This window comes from Rhinolophus sinicus, linkage group LG18 (assembly GCF_036562045.2).
Source record: "Rhinolophus sinicus isolate RSC01 linkage group LG18, ASM3656204v1, whole genome shotgun sequence".
NCBI classification, from domain to species: domain Eukaryota; kingdom Metazoa; phylum Chordata; class Mammalia; order Chiroptera; family Rhinolophidae; genus Rhinolophus; species Rhinolophus sinicus.
In genome coordinates, this window is record NC_133767.1 from 4,956,965 (window position 1) to 4,974,409 (window position 17,445).

At 46.3% G+C, this 17,445-nt stretch overlaps 1 protein-coding gene across 1 annotated transcript in view; it reads right to left on the reverse strand.

Annotated features, from left to right (window-relative positions):
- LOC109433856 (BOS complex subunit NOMO1) overlaps positions 1-17,445 on the reverse strand; it is a 45,488-nt gene that overhangs the window by 18,026 nt on the left and 10,017 nt on the right. The window contains exons 6-16 of the mRNA XM_019710385.2: positions 17,289-17,361; positions 15,367-15,519; positions 14,693-14,830; positions 14,276-14,365; positions 11,428-11,533; positions 10,784-10,934; positions 6,860-7,034; positions 5,314-5,455; positions 4,283-4,414; positions 3,012-3,148; positions 1,400-1,487 (exon numbers count right to left, since the gene is read on the reverse strand). Coding sequence (XP_019565944.2) covers positions 1,400-1,487; positions 3,012-3,148; positions 4,283-4,414; positions 5,314-5,455; positions 6,860-7,034; positions 10,784-10,934; positions 11,428-11,533; positions 14,276-14,365; positions 14,693-14,830; positions 15,367-15,519; positions 17,289-17,361 — 1,385 coding nt within the window. The remainder of the gene's footprint in view (positions 1-1,399; positions 1,488-3,011; positions 3,149-4,282; positions 4,415-5,313; positions 5,456-6,859; positions 7,035-10,783; positions 10,935-11,427; positions 11,534-14,275; positions 14,366-14,692; positions 14,831-15,366; positions 15,520-17,288; positions 17,362-17,445) is intronic.

The following is a 17,445-nucleotide window of genomic DNA, read 5'->3' on the forward strand; positions in this document are numbered from 1 at the left end:
CCGCTTTACACTCAAAAGTCAAAAACACTGACAATCAATGTTGTTGAAGATGCAGAAAAACAGGAACCCTCATGCTTTGCTAATGGGAATATGAAACGGTACATATAGACTCTTCGGAAAATAATTTGGCAGTTTCTTAAAAAATTAAACATAAATTTACCACATGATCTATTAGGTTGGTACAAAAGTAATTGCGGGGCCAGTCCAGTGGCGCAGGAGGTTGGAGCTCCGTGCTCCTAACACCAAAGGCTGCCGGTTCAATTCCCACATGGGCCAGTGGGCTCTCAACCACAAGGCTGCCAGTTCAATTCCTCGAGTCCCGCAACGGATGGTGGGCAGCGCCCCCTGCAACTAAGATTGAACACGGCACCTTGAGCTGAGCTACAGCTGAGCTCCCGGATAGCTCAGTTGGTTGGAGCGCATCCTCTCAACCACAAGGTTGCTGGTTCGACTCCCACAAGGGATGGTGGGCTGCGCCCCCTGCAACTAGCAACAGCAACTGGACCTGGAGCTGAGCTGCGCCCTCCACAACTAACTGAAAGGACAACAACTTGAAGAAGGACAACAACTTGAAGCTGAACGGCACCCTCCACAACTAAGATTGAAAGGACAACAACTTGACTTGGAAAAAAGGCCTGGAAGTACACACTGTTCCCCAATAAAGTCCTGTTCCCCTTCCCCAATTAAAAAAATAAATAAATAAAGTAATTGTGGTGTAAAAGATTAAAAGTAATTGCAAAAACTGCAATTACTTTTGCATCAACCTAATCGTAATGCCATTCCTAGGTATTAACCCCCAAAAAATGAAAACAGATGAACTGTAAATATGCATGAAGGATATTCCTGGGATACCCCTTGGTAAATTTACTACAAATCGTTGCATTGTACATTTTAAATGGGTCTGCCATTTTATGGTCTGCAAATGGCACCTCAATAAAGTTGTTAAAAGAGAAAGAAGCCACCATAATACTTTAAGCAAGACGGGAGATGATCTAATTTTTATTTTAAAAAGATCACTCTTAGGGAGAAATCATTGGACAATGGTGTAATATTTTTAAAAGTGAAAGAGACTAATCACTGTGGTTTACACCTGGAACTAATATTATGTGTCAACTGTAATTGAAAACTAAATAAATCAAAGTGAAAGTTTCAGGCCACAGAGGTATCTCTACCCAGCTCAAACCCAAAAGACGCTTGCCAATCCCCAGCTCTAATTCTTTGGTGAAAAACACTGCTCCCCCCGGAGGAAAGAGACAGAAAAACCAGACTAGGATAACTACAACCAAAATTAGTGGCTTGATGCTAACAGAACCGAGGTAGGAAAAAATGCCCTTAAAACCATCCTCTGGTACTTTTCCATTTCCCTAATGTGCAAGCACATCCATCCTCTCAGACTCACCAGGCTTGGACAGGCAGAAGCGGTTGACTCCTTTGGAAAGGTTATAAATCCCCACATTCTCAGGTCCATTTCCATCCTGATAAAATTCCTAAGGGACCAAAGTCAATACAATAACTTACTGGGGGAGATGGAGACACAAGATGATTAATAATATTTCTGTTTCTGAACCAGTCATCTGTTTTGCCCATTAATCATTTGAGCAGTTGGGTGCCACAGGAAAATTAAAAACCTCCAAAAACTTCCAACAGAAGCGGGCCCTTTTTCATTCAGGCAACTAATATTTATTGAGCACCTGCTATGTGACGGACCCAGAGCTGGGCCTTCGTTGCTGACAAGGCTCCTGTTCTCAGGGGTCTTATATTCTCATGTGGGAAGACAGAAAATCAATGCAGTCAACAATTAGTGGATTTCAGCCAGTAAGCAACCGAGAGATCTGAGGAAAATAAATGGGGGGGGCAGGATATGGAGTGATCACTGCAGAGGCTGGTCTCAGGGCTGGCCTCTCGTGAGTAGGGAACAGTGCAGCTGCAGGCTGCATGATGAGAAAAACCAACTACACGCATTTCTGGAGAAGACACAGCGTTCAAGGCAGAGGGAGAGCATGTGCAAATGCCCAGAGGAGGGACCAAACTTGGTGCGGACCTGGAGAAGGCCGGTGTGCTGGGGCCCAGTGAGTGAGGTGGAGGGGTAGGAGGTCAGGTGGGAGGGAGGCAAGGGCCTTGCTGACCATCGTTCAGGAACGTGAATGTTACGCGAAGGGAAACAAATGCACTGAGGATTTAAGGGAAGGAATGGTTTCCTACATGCCTATCCCTTATTCTCTACTGGATATTAATTAACCCATCTCCTGAAACAAAGCTGTTTGTTTAGCATTTGCAGTTAAACAGAGCAGTCGACTGGCGTTGAAAACAGCACTTTCAATCCCTCCAGTGTCTAACACAAGCAGTCATTTAATTGCCATCTGCCTCCATTTCTCTGCTGGCACCTGACAAAGACATTTACCACAGCCGGAAGTCAAAATTTAAATGAAATCTATGAATGGACCTGCACAGATGTTCCCCTTCCTGGAACCCACGTGGCATTCTGCCTACCAGGCCACAAAGACCCCATCAGCAAGAGAATCAGATCCTGCCTCACCGCTCTGTCCTCTGCACCAAAGCACCTCTCCTGGGGAAACTGACTCAGCTACTTGTGAAATAACAGCAGTGTATGCCACGGAAATGTTAAATACGTAAGAGCCTCACTTAAACCTCTCTATAACTCTGAGAAGTGGATACTGTGATCCCAATTTTAGAGGAGAAAACTAAGGTTCAGAAACATTAAATGAACTTGGCCAAGCCTACAAAACCACTGCCCTTTGTACAACACAATGGCTTCCCCAAATCACCAAAGTGAGAAGTTAACGTGGGGCTAGGAAATCTCCCAAATAAAGGCATCTTCCACTGAGGGATTTGAAATGCTGGTAATGCTTTCTATAACAGGTGGCAGAGTGGAGGGGCAGGATAGGAAATCTGACTCGATTATGGTTATAATTTTCTGAGCACGCCAGTCCTTCCTGCTTTCAAAAGGCCAGCGCCCTTCCAGACAGAGGGTCCTCAGAAGCCGTGCATACCAGAGTGATGGCGTGAGAAAGGGAACATCTCAGCATGTAGCCCGTCTGCCTAAACTCAATCGCTGACACGTCCTCTTCCAGAACTTCCACCTCCAGACTCTTGTTCCTCCAGCACCAATCTTCATGCGTGATGCTTACTGGAAAAGCACATAACACAAAGAGACGCGTGGGTATAGAGTGTACGACCTCCCTGGAGGCCACCAAGAAAAAGTTCCAACAAATTCCCTAATTTTTTTAAAAGCGTGTGTGTGCGTGTGTGTATATGTATCAATAAACATTTTATACACACACACAATACCCACACGTATACATATTCATACACATATATATATACACACACATATATATGTACATATGTACATTTACATAGCTAGCAATGCTTGGAAAAAGTAACTGCTAAAGAAAAACAAACCAATGGCCATTAAAATCACTAAGAAAGAAATTCAATTGTGCCTAATGCTCAGGCTACAAGTAAGATATTCGGGATCAGCAAACTTTTTCTCTAACAGGACAGACCAAATTTTTTCAACTTCGTAGGCACACGGTCTCAATTATTCAACTCTGTGTTTACAGCACACGAGCAGCCATAGACATAAACGAATGTGCATGGGTGCGTTGCACTGAAACTTAATGAACACAGGCCGTCAGCCCTCGGGCCACCGTTTGCCGACACCTGACATAATACACGTGACGCCCCGGCAAAAGCCGTCTGCTTTGGAAGCTACCCACTGCCAGCCGCTCCACGCTGAGCTCTGAAGGGGAGGAAGTACAGGCAAGAGGTGGCTTCACAAGAAGGGCAGGGCACAGAGGACCGCCGTTTGCCAGCACCTGCTGCTCACCAGGCACTGGGCAAGGGCTTTACCAGCTGTTTCATGGAGACTTACATTCTGCAAGCAGTCTAGTACTCCTGCTGCAGACCAGAAAACTGAGCCTTCGGGACTGCCATGGTTGTCACACATGGCTAAGTGGTAGAGCACATAATGTAGGATTTCACACTCTCTTCTTTATTTAGAAATAAAATGGCATAAATACGGGCACCCTCCCAAAAGAGAAGTGTGTGGGTTGCCCTGATAAGGTGGCAGTTGGGTCACAGAGCCTCGGCTCCTGTATTACTGCCCAATGCTAACTAATGCACATTCAAGGTCAAGGGGCAAAGAAGAGACAAACAAGTAAAGGTGCAGAGTTGGGGTGAAATCTGAGCGTTGGGTTTTAGAAAGTGAGGGAAGACAGGAAGCGTGTGAGGGCCCCGAGAGGCTGCCTTCGGTTCTTACTTTTGTATTTTCCAGGGAGCACGTTGTCAAACGTGAAAGTCATCGAGTTGACCTTGCCGGAGAGCTGGAGGCTCCGCTTCTCACCCTGGCGGCTCAGGGACTGCAGGGTCACCAGCAGGTCACCGCAGGTGTCTGCAGAGAAAAGACGGGAAGGCCTCGTTTGACCGCCCTCCTGAACACAGCACCTCTCAGCCCTCAACCTCTGCGTGACAAGGAAGCCACCAATGATCCAAGCAGCTCCACCATTTACTGAAATGGTGAAAGTAATATCTATGGAACAATGACAGGAGCCAGAGAAAGAGAGAGAAAGGTGACAAAACTTTATTTATACCAGGCATAGAACTGGGCCCTTTATCATAACAACAACATTACTAATAATAGCAAAGATGTAATGGCTCTTGCTGTGTTCCGGGTATTCCTAAAGGCTATACATACCTTAACTCATTTGGTCCTCGCCACAACCCTAGGAGGCAGGGATTATCATCATCTCCGTATTACAGATGAGGGACTCAAAGCACAGAGAGGTTAAGTAACTCGTCCCAGCTCACACAGTAAAGGTTCCATCCTATGTAATCTGATTCAAGAGCCTACATAGTCACTGTGCTACACTGACTCCTGACATAAGCACATTTAAGCTTCATGAAAACCCTCTGACAGCAGTAGTGTTCCCATTTTACAGAAGTAAAACTGAGGCTGGGCAAGTACATGCTTACAGTCTCACACCTGGTAAGTGACAGAGCTGGGATTGAAACCTGGGCCTCATGCCACCTTCCTTTCAGCATCAGAATGGAGAAAGAGTCCCACGAGTTCTTTTGGGAGACAAAGCAGAAATACTCCCAGGGGAATAAAAGTTTCTGGTGACTTACTGTGGCATTTTTTTGGAAAGACCTGATGCAACACGGACTCTCCAGAACTACTGCCTAGAAGCAGTTTCGGCATTCGTCTCCAACACTGCCCAATGAGAAAAAGCTCACCCAAACCCCATCCCCTTCTTTGAAACTACATGTTCTTGCTTTCAATTGACAGCTTACCTAAACAAGAGACCTTCCCAGAAACTGATGCCAAAAACTGTACAAAGGCCACGTCCAGCACGGGCCGGTCCTTCACAACAAGAGGGAAAGTCTGGGGCTTCAATGTCAGGCCCGCTCTGGTCTCTGCCTCGGGAACCATCACCTGAGGGAACACGGGACAAGGTCAGCGGTGGCATCAGGGCTGCTGCCCCCCTGGCCTACAGGGCACCAGAACATTCGTCTGGGCCCAAGGCTAAATGCGTTTCAAAGGACCAAGGGACACTTCTAGGCCGAGTTTTATGCTTACAACAAATCTGCCAGCAGCCTGTCTGAAGAAAACACATTTCTAATCAGATATTAAAAGACTCGTCTCAGGGCTGTGGTATGCACAAAAGCGTATCGGGCCAAACCGTCCACAGTGACACACAAGCTGTCATCAGTCACCTGTACACTGGATGGGATCTATACTAAATCCCGGAACACTCTCCTGGCTGAGGTCACTCACGACATAAGCTATGAACTTGTCGACACTGCGTGGATGGCCATGAATGGAATTAGGTCGTTTTCTTCTTCCTTTCTTCTGAGGTCCTGTCTCAGGCTACCAGCAGGTACTGGGAAAGGGGCCGGTGGTCACCTCTTTCATCCCTAATAAAGACTGCAGTCCGGAATTGCCCGTCCTTGGGTAAGTCCCTTATCACACTTCCGCAAGGGCTTCCAAGGGCTTCACTGTGGCCAACTTTCCAAGAAGCTAGCTGGCCAGTCAAGGGGCCATCAACCCACATACCCCACTGATCGGTGGAAGCAGGGAGACTGCTGTCCTCCAGTGCTACCCCGTTCAGAGGGGGCATCCCATTTGCCCTGGAGGACACCAAGTCTTAGAAGGAATGTTGCAGACCCTTTCCATTCCCTCACTTGCTCTTCCTCAGGGAGGAGAGCAACAGCTGACTTGCTGGGTGAGATACGAGAGCCAGTGGGACAGTCTTTCCCTCTGGGCTTGTTAACTGCCCTGAAAAGCGCAGCGGGCTGACCTCTAGTTCTGCCTTGTCTCTTGCCCAGCTGCGCTCAGACCTTCACCCTTGCGGTGACACCACAGGCCAGGGTCTCCCAGCCTCTCCCTGCCTGGATGGAGCAATCAGAGGGAGCGTGCCCAGCGTCTCCCATTCAAGGCGAGGCAGGAAAAGGAAGCTCCATATTGGCCTCGGGTTCTGGAAGCCATGCACTGCTTCTAGAAGTTACTGAGCAGCCATTAATAGAGTTCTTTTTGATCTCCTTCGGGACTCGTGGCTATTCTACAGCAGCCAGAAGCCTGAGAAGGCGGGGCCACGACTGGCAGCCAGATACTAACCCCTAATAAACATCAGGCCTGGCTAATACAAGGGCCTGTGGCCTCATCTTCAAACTGGTTACCTGTGTGCTCCACTAACTGTGACATGCAGGAAGGTGAAGGTTTCAAAGTAAGAAGCTGGGGATGGAGATGCTCCTTCTCGAACCCATTTGTGCTAGTAATAGTCCTTTTAAAAACCACCACTGTTTTCCAAACATGTTAAGTAGAACAAAACCATCATACCTGGACTTTGTAGGTCCCTGGTTTCGCTTTGAAACAAAACGATCCATGAGCATCTGTCTCCACGGTGACCAAAGACTTGTCCTTGTCTTGAGACGACAGGACAACTTTGTATTTACTCATCTGCTTGACAGTGTCCGGGAAGCGAATGATTGATATCTGGCCACACACGCTGAACCTGCAACGAGGGGACCATTCATTCCAGCACGAGAACTCAATCAGTAACAGGAAAGGCGCTTATCAACCAACATTACATGTCCATCTTCCAGCCATCGTCCCTGAGACCAGTTTAATCTTAAAGATGCAGCCCCAATGACTCCAGTTTTAAGAGCAACCTTCAGAAAGAAGACTGGACCTCTTTCTGAATGAGGGAAATGTCAAAGCAGGGGCCCAGCAACAGGGTGTGTGTGTGTTTGTGTGTCTGGTGTGTGTGTGTGTTCTGGGTGACATCTGGCAATCCCCACTGAGAAGGCGACTTCCAGATGATAAAAATGTTTCAAGTAATTGCATCACTGACAGTGGAGCAGCCACAGGCTGAGAATGTGTGCTAATCCTTGAAAGGAACTGTGGCATTACCCAGGCCATAAAACAAAGCAGGGTTATCAGATGCCTTCCTCGCCCGTGTTTACATATCATGCATGGATAAGAGCAATCTGAAAGAAAAGGTAATTAAGTTAGAAAGATGCAAAGCTCAGGTTAAACTTCTTAGGACCTAGGAGCCACAAAAGCACCTTATAACTTTTATAGGTGGGAATAGGTCATGAGATAACTATATTCTCATTACCCCTTTCAAGGTAATGACGCAGAGTGGAGGCCACCTGCACAGTGCGTAAAACACTGCAACTGGAGCGGCCCACGAAAGGCACATCCACTCCCTGAGAAAGACGAGGCTCTTCAGCTTTCAGTCAGTTGACGTGTGAAAGTGGAGTACCGGACCGCAGCTGGAGGCCACACTTGTCTCTTGAACTTACAAAAGCTTCTATTTCCTAATCTTAAAGAATCGTTTTAGATAAAAATCACTTGTTACTTTTGATAGAAAGGTATTAAAAAATGTCGGATTCAATGCTGGGTAGTTATGGGGCACACTAAATGCTGGAACGCCCATTCCGCCGCAAATAAAAAAATAGCAGGAGGAACAAGACGGAGGAATATTGTGCGCATGAAATCTAAAAATAATGAAAAGCACAGTCATTTCTTAGAGTGAAGTGACTGGCCCGGCCACATGAGCTCACAATCCACTGAGGAGCCAAGAAACTATGGCCCACGGGCCATTCCCACCAGCCACCTGTTCTTGCGTGAACCTGAGCTGAGGATGGTTTTCCCGCTTTTGTTTTCATACTTTTAAAGGGTTAAGAGGAAAATAAAATCCAAAGAAGAATATTTCATGACACCTAAAAATTATACGAAATTCCAAATGTATTTTGGTTTCGCTTAGAAAAATAAACTAACAAGCTGGTAGGAGACTGTTTTTTTATAGCGAAGCCCTTAAAAATTTATTTTTGCCAATAAATTCTTTCATCAGGACTTAATATTATTTATGAGCACAAATTGGTCATTTTGGTACATTGTGAGATAACTGTATTCGCATAGTCATTTGGACGTCCGTCAAACAGAGTGGGAAAAAAATTTTTTTAAGTAAGAAATAGCAATAAATTAAAAGGCAAATGTGATATGTTGGCCCAAAAGAAAAATGACGGCTTTTTCCAAAGACACTCAACAAATGTAATTTTTCTTACTTTGACCCAAACATTCCATTTTAAAGAAAATCAATATAAGTATATTTCCCGTCTCCGTGAATGGCACCTCCTCCATCTACCCAGCTGCTCACATAATAAACCCACAGCACAAAGCCTGCTGATTCTCTCTCCATATCACCACCAAATCCATCGACTTCTCACTCCCTCCCCCGCCAGCAGCCTGGCCCCGGCCACATCTCCTCCAGACAACTGTCACAGCGTCCTATAGGCTCTCCGTTTATACTCTGGCTTCCCTCTGACCCATTCACCACACAGCAGCCGGGGGCGGGGGGAAAGACCAAAACAACTTTCTAAAATGGCCTGATCCACATCCTTCCCTTGCTGAAAAGCCCATCCCCACAAGACCGCTACAAGGTCACGTGGCTCTCCCACCCCGCCAGCTGCTTCCAGCCACGCTGGCTGCCTTCCCGAGAGCTCCCCTCTCCCTTGCAGGCCTTGGCCACGCTGTTCCCTCTGCTGGGAGGTTCTTCACTGAGCTAACTTTGAGTCTCAGCGACTCAGAGAAGCCTTCCATAGTCCCAGCCTAAGTCAAGTCCTCTCAGAGCTCACACTCCCTTCCCCGCACAAGACCCACTGTAACTTACAACCGGATTTATTCCTCTTAAGTCTGTCTCCCCAACAGGATGAAAACCCCATCTTTGGAACATTAGGTTTCTTTTCACTGTTAAACACCCAGCATTTCCTAGCATTTCTAGGGTAAGTGCCTCGCCCAGAGAAGCTGCTCAGAAATGTTTATAAAGGGAAACAGGGAGGACATCAGTCCACAAATTATTTTCTGAGCGCACCAGGTTCCACAGGTGATGTGCTTCCTCGTGTCCCATTCAGCACTGAACCTTGACCCCCGGCTGTCTACAGAAAATGGTCACTGTAGCCTCCTCCATGCCCAAGCCAATGGACTGTGTTTTCAGGGCTCAGCTCCCTGGACCTCCCTGACCGTCCAGCACCACTTCATACCTAAAAGCCACCATCCCAGGTTCCCGAGGCCGTCCCTCAAACCGGCATTCCATTTCTGGTGGACAGATCTCCCAGTTCTACCTGCTCTGACGCATTCATGGCTCTGGCTGCCACCTGCAGCCAAACCTTCCAGATCTACAATCGAGCCAAGCACTGCTGGAGAGCTCCACCTAGGGGTCCTACAGACCCCAAAACTGAACCCTCATCCCTGAACGTGCTCCTCTCCCTGCGCACAGCCCATGGCACCACAGGCATCTTGCTTCTCAAACAGGGGACCCCTGAATACATTTCCAGTCTGTCCTTGACTTCCCTATAAGGCAAGCCCTCACCAACTCTATTCTAAGGCTTCCTGTGCCCAAGCTTTGTCCCAAGCACAGCCATCCTCCACCGTGCCACCCCCGAACACCAAAGCCTAACCATGTTAACTCCATGCCCACATCGTTCACTGGCCCCTTGACCCCTAGCAGAGAATGCCCCCACCTTCCGAGGAGTGAAAGGGACTCTGAGATGGGCCCCTCCCGCCTCGTCCTTTGCCTGGGCACTTCCTGCACTGGCGACACCAAGCTTTATGCTGCCGTCCACTCCAGCTGCTCAGGCAGCCACCCTTCTCCCTGCTGCCCCTCTCTAAGCCAACCCTGCCCCTCACCTCTGAAGTCACTGTTCAGTGGGCACCTACTGCTATCTCAAAGAAAGATGGCAGCATCCCGTTCGACAGGTTACACTCAGGAGAGAGAAAGAGCCAAAATCTGACCCCAAGGCCTGGGTTCTTTGCCCTATATGGCAGCACTACGTGACAAGACTACAAGTTCAACCACAGCGTGTCCCCTCACATGCTCACATTAAGCAAAACAAAGGAGGGAGAACTATGACAATGACACAAAGCGTCTCACAACAAATATTCTCAACCAGCTACCCCATCTTCCAAAGTCCTCAAGAATTACGCCAGGAAAAGGCCCGCAGACGTGAAGTCAGACACGAAAGGTCTTTTTCTAACTTAAACCCATCTGAACTTGGAAGCAAGGTTATTTTCTTTAAGCATCCAACATAGAAGTGCCTTCAGTCGGTAAGATTTTGCACTAATCTTCCTGAATTTCTCAATCGGTGTCTGAGGCCGAACGTGGATCCCTAGCGGAAACAGTCAGATGGAAGGGGATTTTGTTCTCTGCTGGCTGCCGACAGGCGCCGGCGCTTTCAGACCCACACCCGAACATCTTACCCTGTGGCAATGATGTCAGCCAGCTGAGGTGTGTTAGGTGCAATTTTGATTGTGACAGTTTCAAAGTAGAGGTGCTCTTTCTGCGCATGGATGGTGTACGTGCCAGTCGTTATGTTCTCCAGACGGAAGGAGCCGTCCGCTTTGGTTTTGACTGGAAACAAAAATGCACAAACAAGAGATGAGCCCCACACAACCGCTGAGCCCTCCACACACACAAGAATGCTTGAGACAGAAAGCTGGCATATTTTCAGAGGGGAGGCGGGTGGGGAAGCTGAGTGAAAAAGGGACAGGGATTAAGAAATACAAATTGGTAGTTACAAAACAGTCACGAGATGTAAAGTACAGCATAGAGATATAATCAGTAATGTCACAACAACCATGTGTAGTACCCGATGGGTACTAGACTTATGGGGGGAATCACTGCATCCATTATATAAATGTCTAACCACTACGCTGTACACTTGGAACTAATATAAAAAAATATTAAATGTCAACTAGAACTGAAAAAAATAAATAATGTGTTGCTTTTTTTTAAAAAGGCTGGCATTTTGTCATGGAGTCCTTGAGGTTTTATTTCCTTTGTTCCTCTCGGGGATCAAGCACTAGCCCTGGTAAACAGCCCCAGGGCCCACATGTCTGCCCACCTTTGATTTGGTTGTTGAGAGTGACCACTGCCTCGGGAACACCTTCTCCTTCGGGTCCGTTTAGGACCCTCCCGGTGACAGAGAATCCCATGACGTGGAACACGGGCTGGAAGGTGAGGAACAGGAAGAGGGTTCTCAGGGGCACAAGCCTCCCCCGGCACATCCACCCGTGTGCCAGCCAGGCTCCCTCCCAGCTCAGCCGCACGCGTGGCTCCCCCACTGGAAGCACATCTCCCGGGTCTGTCTTTCTTCTATTCCCAACACGCCGATGTTTGTCAAATAATCGACTCCAACAGATCTATAGGCTGACTTCCCAATTAAAGACCCTTGAGTCAGACTGGCGAGAGCCTGCCCAGCCTTGCTCCCTTCCCGCCTCCTTCTCTCCAGACACCCCATGTTGGTGAACCACACTGTCCTCCAATCTCCCAGGCTTAAACTCCAGCATCCCCTTGGACCTCCTTCCCCACACCCCCGACGTCAGTCCTATGGATTCCACCTCAGCGAGGTCTCCAGGGCCCTTTTCCGGGCTCTTCCCACAACCTGAATTCACGTCCTCATTAACTCTGCCCGGACCACCTCACTCAACCCCAGCTGCTCCCTGACTGCAGTGCTCCACAGTGGGTACGTGTCTGCCCTCCTCACTCGTGAATGCTGTGGCTTTGCTCCCTCTGCAGTCACTGCGCTCCAGCCACCTGACCCCTGTTCCTCATACCGACCACATGCATGGGCCACATGTCATCCTCATGTGTGGCTTTCACACCTCAGCCTGGATCTTCTCTCACATCTGGAGAAGAGCCCGGAGGAGCCTGTTCCTTCTCATCATTCGGGTTTCAAACTGTCACCGCCTCCAAGAAGCTTTCCCTGACTAGCCTATCTCTGTAGTCCCTGCCTCCTGCCCCAGCCAACCATTATCTGTCACACTAACCTATTTTATTGGTTTCATCAAAAAAACGGGCCAATATCTGAAATGTCCTTGTTTGATGTTTTATACTTTGTCTACCTCTCATTGGAATGTAAGGTCCATGAAGATGGGGACCTTTTCTGTCTTAGGCACCTGGTATATAGTAGGCACTTAATAAATGACTCCTGAATGAATGAATGAATGAATGCATCTATGCCACAGCATTTGAGAGAGATTAAAAAAATAAAATGGCTTCCTTTTTATTCAGGTAACCCTTCTTGATCCTTCCCAAAAAAGGACCCACTTATTAATTCAGATATCCACTCAACAAACACTTTTACTAGGCGCCTACTATGTGCCAGGCACTAAATCACATGTTAGGACTACAGTCAAAAATAAGACTGACCTCATGTAGCTTACAGGCTCTCTCACTCCCAGAAATTCCATTCATTGATCTGTTTAAAAACTTGTATTCATGTCTCTGTTGAAAAACTTGTATTTGCTCATGATCTGGAATGTCTTTCCCCACTCACCTGTCCCCATTCCTTCTCTTCACTTTCTGTCCCTTCTATCCTGTACCCCGGGGCACAGCACAGAGGTCAAATGCTTTATTGAAATTCACAAAGCATAGTCAGAACCCCACTGAGCACGTTACCTAAATGCTAGCTCCTACTCATTAAGGGTACTTTAACCCAGCATTTTCAAATTTAACATTAAATGAAAACGATTAAAAATCTAATTTTTTCAATAACTGTAACACTGGGTGGTCCATTTATGAAAGACTTATTTTCTTTTGGGATTTGCTCTATCTAGCAAATTTGCTACAGCAACCATTTTCCACTTCTGTAATTAAGGATATGATTGTGAAGAAAAACACATTTACCATATATTAGGTTGGTGCAAGAGTAATTGCGGTTTAAAAGGTTAAAAATAATTGCAAAAAACGCAATTACTTTTGCACCAACTTAGTATTTTAGGGTCTAGGGAGTTTTTCAGGCCCCCTATCACCCCACCCATCCCTACCACCATGGTCCAAGCTCGGTCAGCTCCACCGGGTTACGGCCACAGCCTCCTAATTGGTCCCTTGCTTCCACCTTCCCCCCTGGGAACGCTTTTCTCAACACGGCAGCCAGAGGGATCACGCCTGCCCTCTGCTCAGAACCTCACCCAGAGTGCTGCCAATTGTCACCGAGTGGCCGGCCAGGCCGGGCCCAATCTGCCCCATCATCTCTCTGAACTTTTCTCCTCCTCCTCCCTTCCTCACTCCCTCCACTCCAGACACCCTGGCCTCCTGGGGTCCCCCAAACCTTCTAGGCACAGCCCTGCCTCAGGACCTTTGTTCCTGCCATTCCTTCTGTCTTAGACACCCTTCCCACAGATATAAGTACCGTTTATTGCCTCTTGCCTTTCATGCTGTTGCTCAAATGTCACCACCCCCCCCCAGTGAGGACTTCCCGAGAACACCATGTAAGAGTGCAACCCGTCTCAACCCAGAAACTGTGTGTCTTCTTTCTTGCTTTATTTTTCTAGAGACCATGTCACACTTTCTAATATAGTTTCTAATTTACTTAGTTATAAGTGTATTGTCTCTTCCTGCCATTAGAACATGAGTTCCACAAGAACAGGAATTTTTGCCTCCTTTTGGTCACTGCTATATGCTCACCCCTAGGTGACGGCCTGCAACATATATCAGGGACACACAATAAACATATTTCACTGAATGCAGTAGCTATAACTAGGGCTCCAGTTCTCTACGATGAAGACACCATGTAAGAGACATGAGGTATCTAGTGGATTCCAGGCTAAACTGGAAGAGAGTACAAAATTCTGTTTTCCCAACAGCCCTTTTAGATAAAATTCTGACTTTTTTTTTAAAAACATGTTTGCAACACCTGTTCCCAGGGATGGGAACTCGAACACCTGCCCCTCTGGAGGACAAGTTCTTACCTCTATTTTCAGGCTGTCATGTTCCACTGTAAAGTCAAGTCTGGAAGGAGCAACGTCAAAGGTGATCCTCTCCCCTCGGTAGAATGGGACCTGGGAGGAAGGGTTGGCTCATTACTAAGAGCCGATAACAGGGCTCAACCATCAATACTAATAATCGATCCAGCAACCCACAAGTGAGCAGGCATTCAAGGCAGACCAAGAGAAACTATACATCATAACTGTTGCTGGTTTTAAAAGAGGAAGGCTCGCACTGTTGCAGCTACTCCTGAGGGGTCAGTCTTATCCTAAGGAACTGCTCAATAAAATGTTCAAAAAAACCCCAGGCCAATCACTGAGTCGTTACCACTCCAATGGCATCGACTCGTCCTGCATCAGAAGAATCCCGAACGTAAAGAGAACGGAAACGGCTTCACTCACCACAGTATAGGCCCCACTCGGCAAGGAACGGAAGGAGAACGAGCCGTCTTCCTTGGAGACCGCGTAGCACAAATACACCAGACTCTCGTCTTGGGGCTGGAAGCCGGGCACTGGTGAGATATTACAGCCCAGAACGTCCTACGCCAAGAAAAACAAAACAAACAAACAAAAAAATGGCTTCTTTTTCCACTTACATGTTCTGATTACCATCAAACAGCCACACTACAGAAAAACCTTTATAAGTTTTATGTCACAAAATATGTATTTCTGAACTCTATGACACAATAGAGATAAAAGGAACAAAAATCTTTACATTCAAGTTAAAAAGGGCACAGTCTTCCTGGGGGAAAAAAATGACACGATTGTCCTTTTCTACAACGGTCATCGTTCTCCAGGTAAGAAAATGGAGCTCAGGAAGGGGCAGGGACTGGCCCAAGGTCACACAGCTAGTAAGAGGCAGAGCCGGGATTTGTCTGAACCCGGGTCTGATTGATTTCAAAACCTGTGTGCACTTTCCACCCACCTCCACCGCCTCCCGGTGTAGGCATTCACATTCTTGTGTGTCAACACGAGAAACACAACGGTCTTGAGTGTCGAGACTATAAATCAGCCTTGACCTACATTTGAAACAGTCTAGTCTCAGTCTCTTTTGTTCTTCACTTTTCTTGCCTTACCTCTTTGGTTACTAAAGAAGAAAAGAGAAGAAACTTCACCCCTTTCATGGGTTCGCCGTCACTGCGGACAGAGCCGGACACGTTATAGCCGGCCACGATCAGGGGACTGGCGGCATTGGCGTTGGAGTTGGTCACACGCACAGTGGTGCTCGCCTATGAGAGAAGATTTTAACTTCAAAAAAATAAACACAATGTGTGTAACAACGTGCGGGACATGCTTAAGCTACAGTACGAACTGGGAGGGAAAGTGACATACAAAATCGCGTATGTAGTATGATCGCAGCTATTTTTTAATGAGCAAAATGAAGTGAAAGGAATCGTGGCGAAATGTAGATAACGACAATTTCATCTATAGGGTGACATTTTACATCTTTTATACTTACTTTCTACCTTCCAAATTTTCCAACTCTGTTTCCACTCCTCTATGCTCTTCTATATGCTCCAATTTTTAAACACGAGCAAGCCTTGCTTTTTTTCCATGTTCAATGGTATATATGCATATATTTTTAAACTTTTTGTTCAAGTGCAATTTAAGTTCACATATTCTACATATCCAGTGCAGTCATTTTCACAAATTGAATACATGATGCAAATAGCACCAGAAACAGCAAAGAACCAGCACCCCAAAAGGCCCACGCATGATCATTTCAAAACCAGTCACTACCCCCTCCAAGGGACAGCCATCATCCCAACTTTTAACAGCGTGCTTTACTTTGAAACACAATTCTACATTAATAAACTCAAATTCCTTTCTGCATACAATTAACAATGTAAGCCTTGCAATGTATTCTATTGATAATGGGTAAGCCATTGAGTTTTCAATAAAACTGAGAACGCAAAGTCATAAACAGTATCCAGCTACATCTCGGCTGAAACCAGACCATCGATTATAAACACAGAGCAGAAACTGAAATACTGATTCTGATGCTTCTTGAGCAAGAATGAGAGTCACAGTCTCAAAACTAATATAAAACCTAGCACGTCAAAATGTTTTTTAAGTCTTATTTCAATTTGGTTTTCCACAGTTATTATAAAACCTCACCTGGTATGTTTCTTCCTTTTTTAATCTTTTCTTATAAACGATCTCAGGCAAACAAAAAGATAAAAGCAATACTCTGAAGAGTACCTATATGCACTCTAAAGAAATAGAAGCGTAGTCATACGATTTAAGACCCTTACGTATCCCCTTCCTCTCCCTCTGCAGACATCAGCCTGGTCATTAACATGGGCTTTGCCATTCCCACGCAGCGCTGTACAATTTTCCTACATATGAATGTATCCATAACTGGTACCATGAGAGTTTTCAGTCACTACATAAATGGTATCATATTTCTTTATCCTTCAGCAACTTGCTCTTGTTCTTCAAGTTATGTTTTTAAATGTATTCCTATTGCTCCAGGAAGCTCTGGTTCATTCATTAGTGCTGACGTACGCAATTCTATTGTGTGATGAAACCACAATCCACCCTCCTCTTCATGCTCATGCAGGTTTTTACAATATTTCGCCATGACAAGTAAAGCTGCAATAAACATTCTTATACAGCTTCCTTGGGCACAGGTACAACAGTCTCTAGAATGTTAAGCATATTTAAGATTGCTGCTTCAGGCTGAAAGGAAAACAACCAATAAATCAGGTCTTTCTGGTGTTGATTTAGCTTAAAATACCCGTAGTTAATAACAGACCTATTTCACAGCAGGAAGAAAATATTTTCACTGAAAACTGAAACCAACATAAGCACCATCTGCTAAGTGAGGGAGTTTTACCTCACAACTACCACCAACCCCAGCAGCAGCCCCTTTGTTTTTTTCATCTACTTCCAGAAAAACCATCAGCTCATGTCATATCCTGAATTGAAAACCCCTGCATTTGCCCCCAAGCCAGCACATGGCTGGCGTGGCTAAACACATAACGAAAATGCTCACCTCTTTCAATGCCCAGGTTGGGTGAGTTGCGAGGATTTCGTAATCTCCAGGAAGAACTTTAAAAAATGCAAACCTAAGAAATACAAAAGACCACTTAACTTTCTGCCCACACCCCAAGTATTGTCAGTTTTGTACATTGAAGTTGTGCGTCATGATC